Here is a 15188-nt window from a genome sequence, read left to right on the forward strand (position 1 = left end):
AGAGTCACGGGGATAGACTACTTTTTCCCCCTCCTTTCTACCTCTTCTCCGGTTGATCTTCCATTTCTCTTCCTCCATTCAGTAAACTTAAGATGCATGGAGGGCAGTCTGAGCCATCCTGCTCTCCCCGCCCATTTCCCGCTCCATCCCTAATTGTTCTTTGCCCAGGCGCCCCTCCTGCTTCCCCAGCTTCCCTCAAGCTCCCCCTCCCCCTCGGATTCTAAAAGCCTTTCCCCACCCCCTTCCTTGGTCCCTCACTTTTCCTGCCCCCTCCCCCCCTCCTCGCCTTGTGACACATTCTGGGCTCTCCCCCTCTCAGCAGCAGTAGCCGGTACAGCAGCAGCTTCAGCAGCAGCAGCTTCAGCAGCAGAGGCGGCAGCCGCTGGCCCTTCAGCCTCTCTTCCCAGCTGAGCTCCTGCTGCAGTCATGGCTGCTGATGGAGTGGATGAACGCTCTCCTTTGCTGTCAGCATCCCATTCTGGAAATGTCACTCCGACTGCCCCGCCGTATTTGCAGGAAAACAGCCCCCGAGGTAAGGCAAGCGAGGCTGCTTTCTGCTTGGCAAGGAAAAGGCTGGAATACTGGAAACCGGGGAGCTTGGGCTCTGAGAGCTGAGCCTTTCACTTGGGCTTGGTGGGGGAGGTTAGGAAGGGGGAGGAGGAGGGGAGAGGAGGAGGAGGAGGAAGAGGGAGAGGAGAAGGAGCCAGAGGAGGAGAGGTGGGAGGAACGACGATGTTTATTGTGTCTTTCAAAACCGGAGAGTCCTGCAATTACATTGCATTGCAGGGCTTTTCTTTCGTGCATGTTATACAAGTACTTTACTCTGGGAGGGGAAAAAAAGGACCTGAAATGTATATCCTGAGTGGGACTTTGCTTTTTTTGCATGAGCTCTAAGTGTACTAAAGCTGGTGTGCAATCATTCACAATCATTCACAAATCCCTTAGTGATGCTGTGAAACAGGGACTGCTGCTCACCTTGATATCTGCCCTTGAAAGGGCTAAGCTTGGAAAAATATGCAGCATGTCTTGATTTTCATTCGAATCACCACCTCCCCACTGCCTCCCACCACCCACCCGAGCCTTCCTGCCACTGCTCTGGTGAATCAGGGATTTCCTTTAGCAAAAGGGATTAGTTCATACAACCGAAGTAAGAAGATGTTTGGGTTAGTGTGTATCTGCAATTTCAGTTTTCCCAGAGCTAAAGAATACATATTCTTCTGTTGTCCTTATAAGTGGTAGCTTTGGGTGTGTGGGAAGGGAGAGCCTCCACCGTGTGATAGCGGGGACAAGATCGTGTGTTTGATGCCCACCTGGATGTTAAGAGATTCACTTCTCAAAAAGTGACCTCTTGTCATACATCAGAAGCTCCAGTTTGCACTGTCAACATTCCCATCCTATTTCCTAATCCAGTAATCATATATGTATTATTAACATATTATTGCATGAAAAATCATAAATAATTTTATGTACTTTTTTGGTGGGGAGATCATAGTGGTCACATCTAAAGTCTCTAGTTGTCACCTCTACAACAGGAAAGAGGAGCGTGGGGGGTGGGGGGAGAGCTTATTTTCACGTCAGTGTAGTGAGAGGAGAGGACTGTATTTTACCTTAAGAAACAACACTGAAGTGAGAAAGACTTGGTCAGCTGGCAACTGCTGATATAGCTTAAGTGACTGTATCCCATTTGGCTTGGATGCAATTTGGGGAAAGTATGGAAAGCCTTAGGAGACAACAGGGCAATGCTTTTGAAAAGAAGGGCAGGTCGTGTTTCTGGTAACACTTAACTTTTCTTTTTAGTTCTGGTGTGAAATAGGAGCAGCTGCAGAGCAGGTTGGACTCGTCTGGTTAAAAGGCTCATTTAACACATTATAACGTGAAAGGTGACCATCTAGACCACAAATCCTACAAGAAACAGGATAGAGGAAAAAAAACTCTTCAGCTATGAATAACTCAGGGAGATAGTCTCACATGCTATGAGAGGTGGGACAAATGATAGATACAAGATGGGGTAGACATAAAAAAACCCACCAAATTATTTTTGTTGATCAGGACAAAAAAAGTTTGTATCCATGGCACCACATGGTGAGATTTCCCTTCTTGGGCAAGTTCAATATTAAGATTTCTATTCTTATTACAAATTGGGTTGACTGAGATAGGTTGACAACTGTCAGAAGGTTCAGCTTAATAAAGTTCTCTCTTCGAGGAAGTATATTGGAGTCTTAATTTGTTTGTCATTGTTCTATAACTTCTATTTTATCTTTATTCATCTTTACTTTGAGGGAGGTATTTTTGGATTTTGAAAATAATAAAGTGATGTTCAAGATCCTGAAGCCCCATGATACCTGTCAAAACTTTTACCTTGATTTCTAAAAATCTTAGCATGGGAAGATTTCTGGGACATGTTGGAAAGTTTGTAAATGCCTTGCAAACTTGATCTGCGTCACAAACCTATAGATACTATAGGTCTTACTATCACCCCCCCCCTTTTTTACAGATGAAGAAAATTAGGTTTAGACACCCTGAAGTTGTAACACTGCTCCCATGATAGTGTCTGAAATGAGACTGAAATTCATATCTCCTGACCTCAAGTTCAATGCTTATTCCCAACACCCTACAGGAGAAGCTTCAGTTCAGTGACTTACTTTCAGAAAACTTGGAATCCTTTAATGCAGGAGAGAGACTTGAGGAATAGGAGGTTTTCCCCCCTTAAAATTAAGTAACTGAGACAGGATAAACAGTTAAATATCTTAATTTTGTATGGTTAAATGGCTTGGTATCAGAAATAATAAATGACAAGTAAAGATGTAGTTTATTAGCCAGTTTTAAAAAATAATTTATTGACTTAAAAATAATTAGTGACTAATATTTTTAGTTTGGCCAACATTAAACAATTCTGATAGTATATTTCTAATCCAAAACAAAAGCTTCAAAACCACTGCAAATCTTATTCGTGGTTTGACAACTCTGCAAGGCTAAATCTAATCCTCGTTATTTTGAATCATTATAGCAATCAAAATAATTCCGCCTATATTAGTAGTGGAACTAAACACATTTGAAGCTAGCATTACTAATGCTAACCTTTGGTTTTGATGCTGCTTTTCATTTACTTTTCAGTCGGCCTCCTTTTAATAAAAATAGCAATGGATGCAGAGAGAGGACTAAAACTAGATGCTGTTTATGCCTACTGTAGGAAGATACTGAATCTGAAATCCCACCTGAGACTCAGCATTTTAGGTTGAAAGTCATTGGAGTGTTTATTTCAAGATATGTTATTAATAATGTAGAGTCTATGAATCAATGTGAGTAGGTTTAAACGCAGAGAGAATCATCTTCAGCCTGAGTGACAATCAGACTTTAAGTGGAATGACTGGAGAACTCTACCAAGTTGGTACTGGGTATCTATCTGTCCAGATCCTATGATGGTCCCTTAAAGGAGTCCAGTGGTTCCTTTGGGTATTGGTGAGCCTGTGTGGAGTGACAATAATGAAATGGGAAGTCAGTTTCAACCTCATTTGGAATGCCAGTTAAGCTCCATGACTTGGATATTTTAGTAAATTTATTAATAAATGTGATAGCCTTATAGGTAGGGTATAACATCAATAATGTGATCTCCCCTTTTATTTATTTATTTATCTATCTATCTATTCATTTATTCATTTATTTGCTTTTCCCCCACCTTACATGTAAAAACAAATTGTAACATTGATTTTAAAACTTTGTTTTCCAAATTCTATTCCTCTCTCCCTACTCCCTTAAGAACTCAAGCAATTTAATGTTATACATGTGCAGTCATGCAAAACATAGCAGACAAAAAAACTTTAGAAAAGGGAACTAACAACAACACAAAAAATATACTTCCACCTGTATTCATATACCATCAGTTACTTCTCTGTAGATGAATTGCATTTTTCATAAGTCCTTCAGAATTGTCTTTGATCATTGTATTGCTGAAAAGAACTATTGTTCTCAGCAGCTCATCTTAGAATATTGTTGTTATTTTGTGTATAGTTCATTTCACTTTGCATCAGCTCATGTAAGTCTTTCCAGGTTTTTCTGATAGCATCCTGCTCATGTTTTTTATAGTAAACTATATTTATATAGTACTTTAAAGGGAGATTTCCTTACAAAATACCCATGAGGTTGATTATTGCAAAAACAATAATAGCTATCGTTTATATAGTACCTTATACCTGACAAAGAATTTTCTTCACAATAGCCCAGCAAAGAAAGTACCTTCCTCTTACTCCTCCTTCTCATCTTACATTGCTCTTTCCTCTGCTTCAAATTTTCCACCAGTTACTATTGCTGTGTTTCCCTCCATCCTTTTCCCTTCGCATGATACTCTATTTTCTATCTTGTTCCACCCTATCCCTCCTCAAAAATGTTTTGCTTCTGACTGCCCCACCCCCAATCTGCCCTCCCTTCCTTCACCCCTCCCCCCTTATCCCCATCTCCTCCCACTTTCCTACAGGGCAAGATACATTACTGTTCTCATTTCAGTGTGTATGTTATTCCCTCTTTGAGCCAATTCTGATGAGTGTAAAGCTCATTCACTCCCCCACTTCTCCCCCATCTTTCTCTCCATTCCATAAGCTTTTTCTTGCTTGTTTTATGTGAGGTATTTTACCCCGTTTCACCTCTCCCTTTCCCTTTCTCCCAGTGCAATTCTCTCACCCTTTAATTTTATTTTAAAGATGTCATCATGGGGTGCCTAGGTGACACAGTGGACAAAGCACTTGCCCTGGACCCAGGAGGACCAGAGTCAAAATCTGGCCTCAGACATAAGACACTCACCAGCTGCTTCACCCTGGGCATGCCACCCAACCCTGACCACCCCACAAAAAAACCAACAACAAACAAAAAAACAAAACAAAAAAACCCAGTGATCTCTCTTTTTAAGAGATTTCATTCTTAGGCTTATAACATCAGAACCGGGAAGGACAAGACCCTGAAGTCATCTAGTCTGATATCTTTATTTTAATTAATTTTTTTTTCTGATGAGGCAATTGGGGTTGTGACTTGCTCAGGGTCACACAGCTAGTGTCAAGTGTCTGAGGCCAAATTTGAATTCAGGTCCTCCTGACTCCAGGGCCAGTGCTCTATCCACTGCATCACCTAGCTGCCCCTGCCCTGATGTTCTTCTTTTAGAGATGAAGAAAATGAGACCCAGAGAAAGGAGTCAAGTATTACATAGTGAAGTTCTATATAGGTAGTATGTGCCTGGGTCAGGATTTGAAACCAGAGCTTTTCATTCCAGATACATTGTTATTCCTATAGCATTTTCTATCTGCTACACAAAGCTTATGTCTAAAGTTTATCTAACTATAAGCATGTTAACTGTGGGAATAAATTTTAGACAATATCCATTCATATTGCAGTGGGTAAAGTACATAGATTTCCTAGAGTCAGGAAGAGCTGAATTAAAATTTTACTTCAGATACTTTTTAGCTGTGTTACCATGGACAAGTCCCTGACCCTCTGCCTGCCTCAGTTCCCTCAAATGTAAAATGAGGATAATAACAGCACCTGCCTCCCAGGGTGGTTGTGAGGATGGATTAAATAATATTTGTAAAGTGTTTAGTGCAGCGCTTGAAACATAGAAGACAATCCAGCCATGCTTTTCCCTTCCTTCCTTCTCTGCTATTCCTAAGAAGAGGCTAGATATTTTATCATAGCCAGGTTTTTTTTGGGTTGCATTTTTAGAAACAATTTGAGTTTTATACAGTGGTTCCCATTAGTGTTTTCTAATAATTTTTCATTTGAATTCAAAAAATGACAGATAAACTTTTATTTTAATTATAAAACATAGGTTGAAGTAATTTTTTTCAATTACACAATCAAAGACATGGTGGTATTGATGATGATCTATATTAAGATCTCTGATGGGGGCAGCGAGGTGGTGCAATGGATAGAGCACCGGCCCTGGATTCAGGAGTACCTGGGTTCAAATCCGGCCTCAGACACTTGACACTTACTAGCTGTGTGACCCTGGGCAAGTCACTTAACCCTCATTGCCCTGAAAACAAAAACAAAAAAAAAAAACAAAACCCCAAAACAAACAATCAAACAAAAAACCATATGGAGATCTCTGTTGAAAGTGTTCGTTGAAAAAATTCCCTTTGCACTGTTTTACATCTTAAATGATGTAAAACTCAAGTTATTTAAAGAAGTGTTTTCCCCATTGACTAATAAACTTTCATGACTATTTTAGAGAAAGCAAAATAATATTTCACACATAGCCTTGTCTTTGAAATCTACCACATGTATTTAATGATTCCATTATGTTGTGACAATAGAAAAATTGAGGCACAGAGAAATTGTTTGGTATGCAAGACCATAGAGTAAGAGTAGGGAAAGTTTAGAACTAGAACAGTGTTCTACTGTAGGAACAGTGAGGTGGTATCATGAATACAGTGCTAGAATTAGAATTAGAAAAGCCCTGAGTTAAAATTCTGCTTCAGATACTTCTATTTGTCTGAGTTTTCTCATCTATAAAATAACTGCACCTATCTTTCAGGGTTGTTGAGAGGATCAAATGAGAAGTGATTTTAAAGGGCTTAGCATAGCGCCTCACATAGAGTAGGCACTTAAATGTTTATTGATTGATTATTCTTGTTCAATTCTACTCCAGCTGAATGATCTTGTCACTTAACCTTTCTCAGTTTCATTAACTATAAAATGATGATAATAATAGCATCTGCAATCAGTTGGTAAACATTTAATAGATGCCTAGAATGTGCTAAGCTTTAAAGGAATCAAAGAAAAACAAAATACAGCCTCAAGGATCTCATAGTCTAATGGGGAAAACATTAGATTGTGAGCTCCTTGAGAGCAGGGACTATCTTTTGCCTCTTTTTGTATCCTAAGTGCCTGTCATCACTCAATAGGCTTTCATGAATGTTTATTGACTTGCCATGTGAACAGTTATGTATAATTTGGTATATGAATGGGAGATAATCAACAGAGGGCTATGGTGAGGATCTACTGGGATAGTAAGTGTAAAGTGCATTTTGAACTTTAAGGCCCTATAAAAATTCTAGTAACTACCATGGTGGTGGTGGTGGTGGTGGTTAGACTGACAGGTGGTATCATTGAGGAAGGTACTGCCTCAGTTCAAATTCTGACTCTTCTCATCAGATCTATGTAATTCTAGGGCTCAATTTCTTCATGTGTAGAAGAGTGTATTGGACTAGGTGATTTCCAAAGTTCTTTCCATCTCTAAAAACTATGATGCTATGATCACTTCCTTTGAGTTATACTATTTGTATTAATCTTGGCATTGTGCAGTACACTTTTATTAGCTTTCCATGTATATCAGAATAAAGCAGATCTTTTACCTTTACAAATCTTAATTTAGCCATGTTTCTGCAGGCCTATTTTGGGATGCTCACACTTTTTTTTTTAGTTCATGCCAACATGTTTCTCAACATTTGACTGAAAATATTGAGTGTGTTGGGAGGGGAAGTGATCAACTCCCAATGTCTGCAGACTATTTTTTTAGGTAGCTTGCTTCTTAGATTTAAGACTATTTGGCCAAGTTTTATGGTTCACATTATGAGAAATCTTAAAATCAAAGATAAATCTAGAAATTAGAAAGGAAAAGTAATGGTGTGAGTTGTCAAAATTATTTCCCAAAGTGCTAAAGCTATTATATTGATATTATCAAATAAAATCCCAATATCTCTTGATTTGCAGAAAAGCAGATAGCCTTGGATTTGGGTTCTCCATAGCTTTTTTTCCCCTAAAGTTATGCACTGACTAATAGATGTCTGAATTATTGGAACCTGACTTCCTCTGACGTAGCAGGGAGGCATATCTCATGCTAATCTTTTCCTTCTGGGGAGGAAGGTGCTGCTGCCTTGGGGGCTGTGTTTTTTAGGATACCTTTCTTCTCCCATTGAGGCTATCAGCCTCTCCAATCCCACTAATATTGTTAAAGAAACCTTTTTCCTGTAGGAAACATATAACAGTGGATAAGAAGCAAGAAACATGAGTTTGGTTCCTGATTTTTAAGAGGCAGCATGATATTGTGGCTAGAGTGCTGGACTTGCACTTGGGAATACTTAAGAGTTTTAATCTTCCCTTAGATGCTTATTAGCTATTTGACCCTGGGAAAGTCACTTAAGCTTTTTTGCCTCAGTTTCCTCAGATGTAAAATGGGGATAATAATAGCACTTGCTTTCCAAAGTTGTGAGGATCAAGTGAAATGATATTTATAAAGCACTTAGCATAGTGCCCGGCACATAGTAGGCACTTAATAAGTACTCATTTCCTTCCTTCCTTCCTTATTTCCTTCCTTCTTCCCTCCCTGTGGAGCTCATGTGATGGATGGCTAAGATCTATTAAAGACTATGTAATAATGTCATTATTAATGTTATTAGAGGTAACATGAAATAATGGAAAGAGAAGTTACCTCAGTCAAGAAGATCTGGGTTCAAGTTCTGCCTTCAACATCTACTCTCTGTGGCCCAGGACAAGTCATTTAATCTCTCTGTTTTGCAGGCAACTTCCAAAGTTTATTTAAGATGCAGAACATTTGGTGATTTATAATGGTAGAGAGAGTTTTCTACACCAGTCAAAAAATATCCTCCAATTAATAATAGAAATTATTATATTATATTAAATAATACAAATATAAATTCCTTCTCCCCAATTAATAATAAATACTTGCCACCAAATGATATTGAGGATTTGGAGGTGCTTTTATAGAAACAGTTACATTTATAAAAATGATTTTTGAACTTCTATCTCACTCTATGCTTATTGTCCAAACTATGCCTGATATGCTGTTGGATAGGTGAGTCAGACCATTGAGTTATTCTCATCAATATATTTATCTGGCATCACAGGTGGATAATGAGATAGTTGGAGGAGTGATAAGGAGGAAGAAAGAGAGCTGTGTTCCTTGGAAAATTCCAGATCTTTCAATCATTCCATGCTTTTTAATGCAAACTCTTCTTTTTAATACCCATATCATCTGGTGGTATTCTGTGACTAGGAATCATAGAAGACTACACTGGCCAAAGAACAATAAAGTTGTAGGTGACCCAAAGGGCAATAGAGAGACAAATTCCAGATGCAAATGGGCTCTAGCCTCTTATTAACAATGATTTATATCAGGAAGTACCATAAAAATTATTATCCAGAAAAAGAAAATGAACTGGTCATGTTGCTGAAGTGGGGGCGTTATGGGAAGGTTGAGTATAGCATTGCTTTCTATGAAATGTTCCTAAGGCCAAAAAGAAAGCCTTCAGCATAGTGTATTGCGTAGCTTCTTGGAGGTTTTATGGCAGAATGTGGGCAACAATAACATAGGATGAGAAGATATATGTGAAATGTGATCTGTGCCATTGGAGGAAGAACTTTTATTAGTGAGGTTGTTGATTCATTGAAATAATGAAGTATTTTACTCTCTTACTTTGCTTGATTTAAATTTCTCTTTCAATTGTTATCCTCCAGTAGACTAGAAATTGACTAAGTTTAACCTGATTGGTCTTCCTGCCTCATGTTTCTCCGAACTTCATTCATCTATCTGATTGATCTTTCTAAAGTACAGGTCTGACTATATCCACTCTTGTTTAATGAATTCCATTAGTTCCCTATTATTTCCAGGATCAAATATAAAACCTCTGGTTTTTAAAGACCTTCATAACCTAAGCCCTTCCAATCTTTTCAATTTTCTTACACTTCATTCCCCTCCAGGTTCTCTGTAATTCACTGACAATGACTTTTTTTTTTTTTTTTTTTTTTTGCTGTTCCTCAAACAACATTCCATCTCTTGACTGCATATTTTCACTGGCTACCCCCTATATCTGGAATGTTCTACCCCTTATCCAAGTCCCCTGGTGTCCCTGATAAACCCCAGATAAAATCTGGCTTTTTGCAGGAAACCTTTGCCAATCCCCTTTAATCTAGTTCTTCCCTCTAAGATTATCTCCAATTCATCCTCTCTGTGTCTTATTTGTACATAGTTGTTTGCCTATGGTCTCTTTTATTAGACTGTGAGCTTCTTGAGAGCTTGGACTGCTTTTTACCTTTCTTTGTATTCAGGGTGCTTAGCATGTGCCAGGCATATCATAAGTGCTTAATGAACGTTTGTTTACTTTTTGACCTAACTTGCCATATTTTTCTCTTCCCTTTATAAACTATAAAGGTCTGTGTGACATTCCTGTGAAAAAACATGTTCACATGGGTGCCTCAAACTATTTCATTACTAGTATATACATCCTAGAGAAATAACAAAAATAATTTTCCTCTATTTTTCTTAAAGGCCAAGATTTGAAGCTACTGGGGGGCATACAGTTTAGGGCTTGTCCCACTGACTGAAAAACTAAGAAATCCCCTGTCCAAATCTTAGAAGTGTGATTCCTAGAAAGGGAGAATTATGGGGACATATTACATGGTGAATATTTCAAAGTCCTGGCAGTCCAAGTATAGATTTAGAGTCAAGTCACCATCTTATGCTCAGAGCCTTTCCTGTTAGTGCCCTCCATCCCAAACCACCTCCTATTATCTTTGTTTACATTGTATTTATTCACTTTATATTTATGCTATATATCACACTTGTCTCCTCCATTAGAAGGAAAGCACTTTGCAGTACAGATTGTTTCAATCTTTCTTTCTGTATCCCCAGCACTTCTCACAGTGCCTGGGACATAGTAGATACTTAAATGCTTGTGGACAGATTGAACATACATTTATTGAGTGCCACCTATTTCTGTAATCTTCTTGTAATGGGTGGGAAAAAAAGAATACACAGGTTTTGATTTCATGGTTTACAGTCTAGGAGTGAAGATGTCAAGCACAGAAACAATTATAATGCAAGGTATAATGTGAAAGTACAATTATTGAAGTACAAAGGATGGTGGGGAAAGACATGTATTAAGGGCTCAGTACTAGGCTAAAGGAAACCAACTGTCAAAGACTTAAGAACTATGATGAATGCAACTAAATCCTGATAACACGTTTCCTACCTCTCAGCAAAGAGGTGATTGACGAGGGGTTCAGAGTGAGACATACATTTTCAGATATGGCTAATAATTACTTTATTTTGCTTGGCTATACTTAATTGTTATAGGTAATTAAAGGAGGGAGTATGTGGTAGTAAGAGAAAAGAAGACAAGAGGAAAGGATTCAGAGAAGGAAAAGATTATTTCCAGCTGCTCTCAGGGTATGAAAGAAAAAGTGATGATTTGGGGGGGCTTTAGAGTCAGAGAACATGACTTCTAATTCTGGATATGCTACTTCTTGTGTTACCTTGAACCAGTTATTTAACTTTCTGGACCTTAGTTTTTCACCAATAAAACAAAGGTATTGAACTAGAAGATTTATGAGGTCTCTTTTGGCTCTAAAGCTGTAATCTTTTGACTAGGTAAAGACTTCATGCCAGAGGTGGCTTTTGAGTAGTTCCTTGAAAAATGAATAGAGATTGGACAGGCAGAAAAGCAACAGAAGGAAAAGCATAAGCAATGCAACAGAAGAAGGAAACCAAGGGGTACTTTCAGGGAAATGCAAGTAGCCTAGATCATTTAGAGTATAAGATATATGAAATGATATAGTGCTAGATGAGACTGGAAATGTATGGTGAAGACAAAACTTGGAAGGCTGCGAATGCCTGGTGAAAGAGTTTTAATTTCATTCTGGGCATAGCATGGACCAAAGGAGAACTGCTTTAGGAAGATTAATATGACAGTATATGTAGAACACATTGGAAGATGGAGAAATGAGAGACAGAAAGACCCCTTAGTAGCTCTAGTCCAAGTGAGATCAATTAACTTAAGCAATTATTTGAAACAACTATCATCAGGAGAAGGAGTAACCATAAGGATGAGAGTATGTAGATTTAGAGTGAAAAACTTTTACGGAGAATTTCCTAAAAAACCATTAGACCAATACCAGTATCTGTAGTGTCTCATTTTTGGAAAGGATTCAGAGAAAGAGAGTGAATGTATTTGTTTTTATGTTAAGGATGTGAAATGTAAAAGGTAAAAATATATCAGGGATGACTCAAGTAAACACATATTGGTTACTGCTGGGTTAGAGTTTTCAAACTGAGTAAAGGCAATTCTTTAAAAATGCCCTCTGAGGGGGCAGCTAGGTGATGCAGTGGAAAAAGCACTGGCCCTGGATTCAGGAGGACCTAAATTCAAATCCAGCCTCAGACACTTGACACTTACTAGCTATGTGACCCTGGGCAAGTCACTTAACCCTCATTACCCTGCAAAAACAAAACCAAAAAATACCCTCTGAATTTAGGAGTCCTATAATGCTACTAGGTGGATATTAAAACTTTTTCCAGATCCAACAATTCAGTAGAACCCTCCCAGCATTTAGTAACCCCTATCCCTGTAATAGGTGCTAGAGACACAAAGACAAAATAACCAATCCCCACTCTGAAGGAGCTGACAGTTTACAAATACCATTTTGAAAGGGATACACAGAAAAAAAAATATTCTCTTACCTTCTTCAATATCCATTTGATGTGCTAACATTTTCTAATAAGAGAATCTAGTAGATTAGGAACAAGATGAGTAGGTTTCGTAGAATCTACTCATTTTGTTGATTTTTACTTAACTTTGCAACAACAAAAGTAATAAGAAGCATTGGTTAAATGTCTAACACATATGTGCCTGGCACTGTGCTAAGCCCTGGGGACATAAAGAGAGGTAAAATTAGCCCCTGCTCTCAAGGATCTCACAATCTAATGAAGAAGATGACATGTAAACAACCATGTGCAAACAAGACATATGTAGGATAAATTAAAGGTAGCATCAAAATGAGATGATAATTGGAAAGTATTTAGCACTCTGCCTGGCACATAGTAAGGACGATATAAATGTTAGTTATCTTCATCATCACCATCACCACCACCACCATCATTAGAGGAAAGGCAATAACTTTAAGGAGGAACTGGAAAGGCTTATTGCAGAAGGTGGGATTTTAGCTGAGAATTAAAGGAAACTAGAAAAGTTGGGAAATGGAGATGAGGAGGGCAGGAAGCCTCGGCATGTGGAAGAGACAACGAAAATTCTTGGAGTCAAGAGAGAATGTCTTAAATGATGAAGATCAAGGAGGCCAGTGTCACTGAATCATAGACTACATGGAAGAGAATAAGGTATAGGAAGACTGAAAAAGTAGGAAGGGGTCAAATTATAAAGGGCTTTAAAAGCCAAATAGAGGATTTTTTTTGTGGGGCAATGAGGGGGTTAAGTGACTTGTCCAGGGTCACACAGCTAGTAAATATCAAGTGTCTGAGGTCGGATTTGAATTTAGGTCCTCCTGAATCGGAGTCATCTAGCTGTCCTAACATGGTTAGATGCCACGGAGTAGGTGGCAATGCCTTAACCATATATTTGTTGTAAAGGCCACTAGGATCTCTTCCATCTTTAACAAGGGCAGTTTTAACCTTCTCTCCTTTCATACAACATCAAATAGAGGATTTTTATCTGATCCTAGAGGCAGTAGTGGGCCACTAGAGTTTAATGAAATGACATGATCAGACCTGAACTTTAAGAAGTTCTTTTTGATAGCTGAATGGAAAATGGATTAGAGTGGGGAGAGAATTGAGGTAGAGAGGCCAAAAGACTATTGCGATATTCCAGGCCTGAGATGATGAAAGCATGTACCATGGTGGTGGAAGTATCAGAGGAGAGAAGGAAGTATATACAAGCTATGTTATGAAGATGAAATTGACAAGACTTGGCAACAAATTGGATATAGAGGAATAAGAGAATGAGGAATTGAGGGTGCCAACTAGTCTGTGAGCCTTTGTGATGAAAAGAATGGTTGTATCCTTAACAGTAATAGTTAGGCATTACTAATTGTTATGAATTACTATTACTACCAATAATAAGTTAGGAAAGAGAAGAGAGCTTGGGGATAGGGGAATATAATGAGTTGAGTTTTTGGTATATTGGGTTTTAAGATATTTGTAGACATGCATTTCGAGATGTCCAGTAGGTAGTTGGAGATGTGAGTCTGGAAGGCAGGAGAGGTGTTAGGGCTGAATAACTAGAAATGAGACCAATTAGCAAATGGGTGATAAATCAGTTGATCAGAAATGATGAAATTTTTCAGTGAAATAGAATAGAAGAAGAAAAAGGGCACCTAAGACAGAGCTTTGTGGGATGCCAACAGTTATCAGACATGGTTTTGATGAAGATCCAGCAAAGGACACTGAGAAGGAGTGGTCAGACAGGAAGAGAACCAGGAAGGAGTAGGGTAATAAAAGCCTAGAGAGAAGAGAATATCAAGAAGAGGGTGATCAATATTGTCAAAAGCTACAGCAAAGTTAAAAAGGATGAAGATTGAGAAACAGTCATTAGATTTGGCAATTTAAAAATCATTAGTAATTTCTGATGGAGCAGTTATCATATTAGATTATGACATAGGAAGATATCATAGATAGGATTTATACTAGTGCCTTAAAATTTTAGTCCAACTCCATCATTTTATGGATGAGGGAACTGAGTCCCCTGTCTCTGGTTTCTCAAAATAACATGCCCAAGGTCACACAGCCAGAATATAACAGAGCCTGCTTCTAGCCCAGTTCCATTTCTCCCTCCAAATCTATTTCTCTTTCCATTAACCATATGGCTTTTTCTACAGTATATTCCAACAGACATTGGACAAGCCTCCCATGCATAACAAAGACTAAATATTTCAGTTCTCAACTCCCATCTAAAAATACAAACTACAAATGTTACTGGGTAAATATGTATCAGGAAAGGATAGTAAGCTTGAGGATTATGAATTTCATTAAAGATGTAGACATCCTGAAAGTTTCAGCAATCTGCATAATCTGGTCCCTTTTCCCATATCTCCCCTACGTACCAGGCACGAACTGCTTTAACACTGTTAGCTTTGTATTCCAGTAATTTCTAATCCTTTTAAAGACAGTTTCTTAACAATGGGAGAAACCTGGGCATGTTTGTAGGTTTGAAAGAAGTTAGTAGAAAAAGAGAAATTACAGATCAGAGAATGATCAAGTGGGTAAGCTCTTAGAGGAGGGTTAAAAAGAAACACCAATGCTTATTGTTTTTACTTTACAATCATTGCTAAATATACCTCTGCCCTACTTACCCAGTGAGGCATCTTTTATAGTAAAGATTTTTTTAGAAGCTCAAAAAAAAAAACAAAAAACAAAACCAACCACACATCAATCCCATCTGACAGTGAAGGCAACATTC

At 38.3% G+C, this 15188-nt stretch overlaps 1 protein-coding gene and 1 non-coding gene across 5 annotated transcripts in view; one reads left to right on the plus strand and one right to left on the minus strand.

Annotated features, from left to right (window-relative positions):
• The first annotated feature begins 275 nt into the window (after nucleotides 1-275).
• Nucleotides 276-15188, plus strand: part of PIP4P2 (phosphatidylinositol-4,5-bisphosphate 4-phosphatase 2) — an 88496-nt gene continuing 73583 nt past the window's right edge. For all 4 annotated transcript variants that reach the window (XM_043971194.1, XM_043971184.1, XM_043971202.1 and 1 more), the window contains exon 1: nucleotides 276-532. In XM_043971194.1, the coding sequence (XP_043827129.1) occupies nucleotides 427-532 (106 nt within the window). In that variant the 5' untranslated portion in view covers nucleotides 276-426. The remainder of the gene's footprint in view (nucleotides 533-15188) is intronic.
• LOC122737831 lies at nucleotides 13303-13427 on the minus strand. The gene has a single exon (XR_006354596.1). It is a non-coding gene; the product is annotated as a U6atac minor spliceosomal RNA (small nuclear RNA).

Source organism: Dromiciops gliroides, chromosome 1 (assembly GCF_019393635.1).
Source record: "Dromiciops gliroides isolate mDroGli1 chromosome 1, mDroGli1.pri, whole genome shotgun sequence".
NCBI lineage: Eukaryota > Metazoa > Chordata > Mammalia > Microbiotheria > Microbiotheriidae > Dromiciops > Dromiciops gliroides.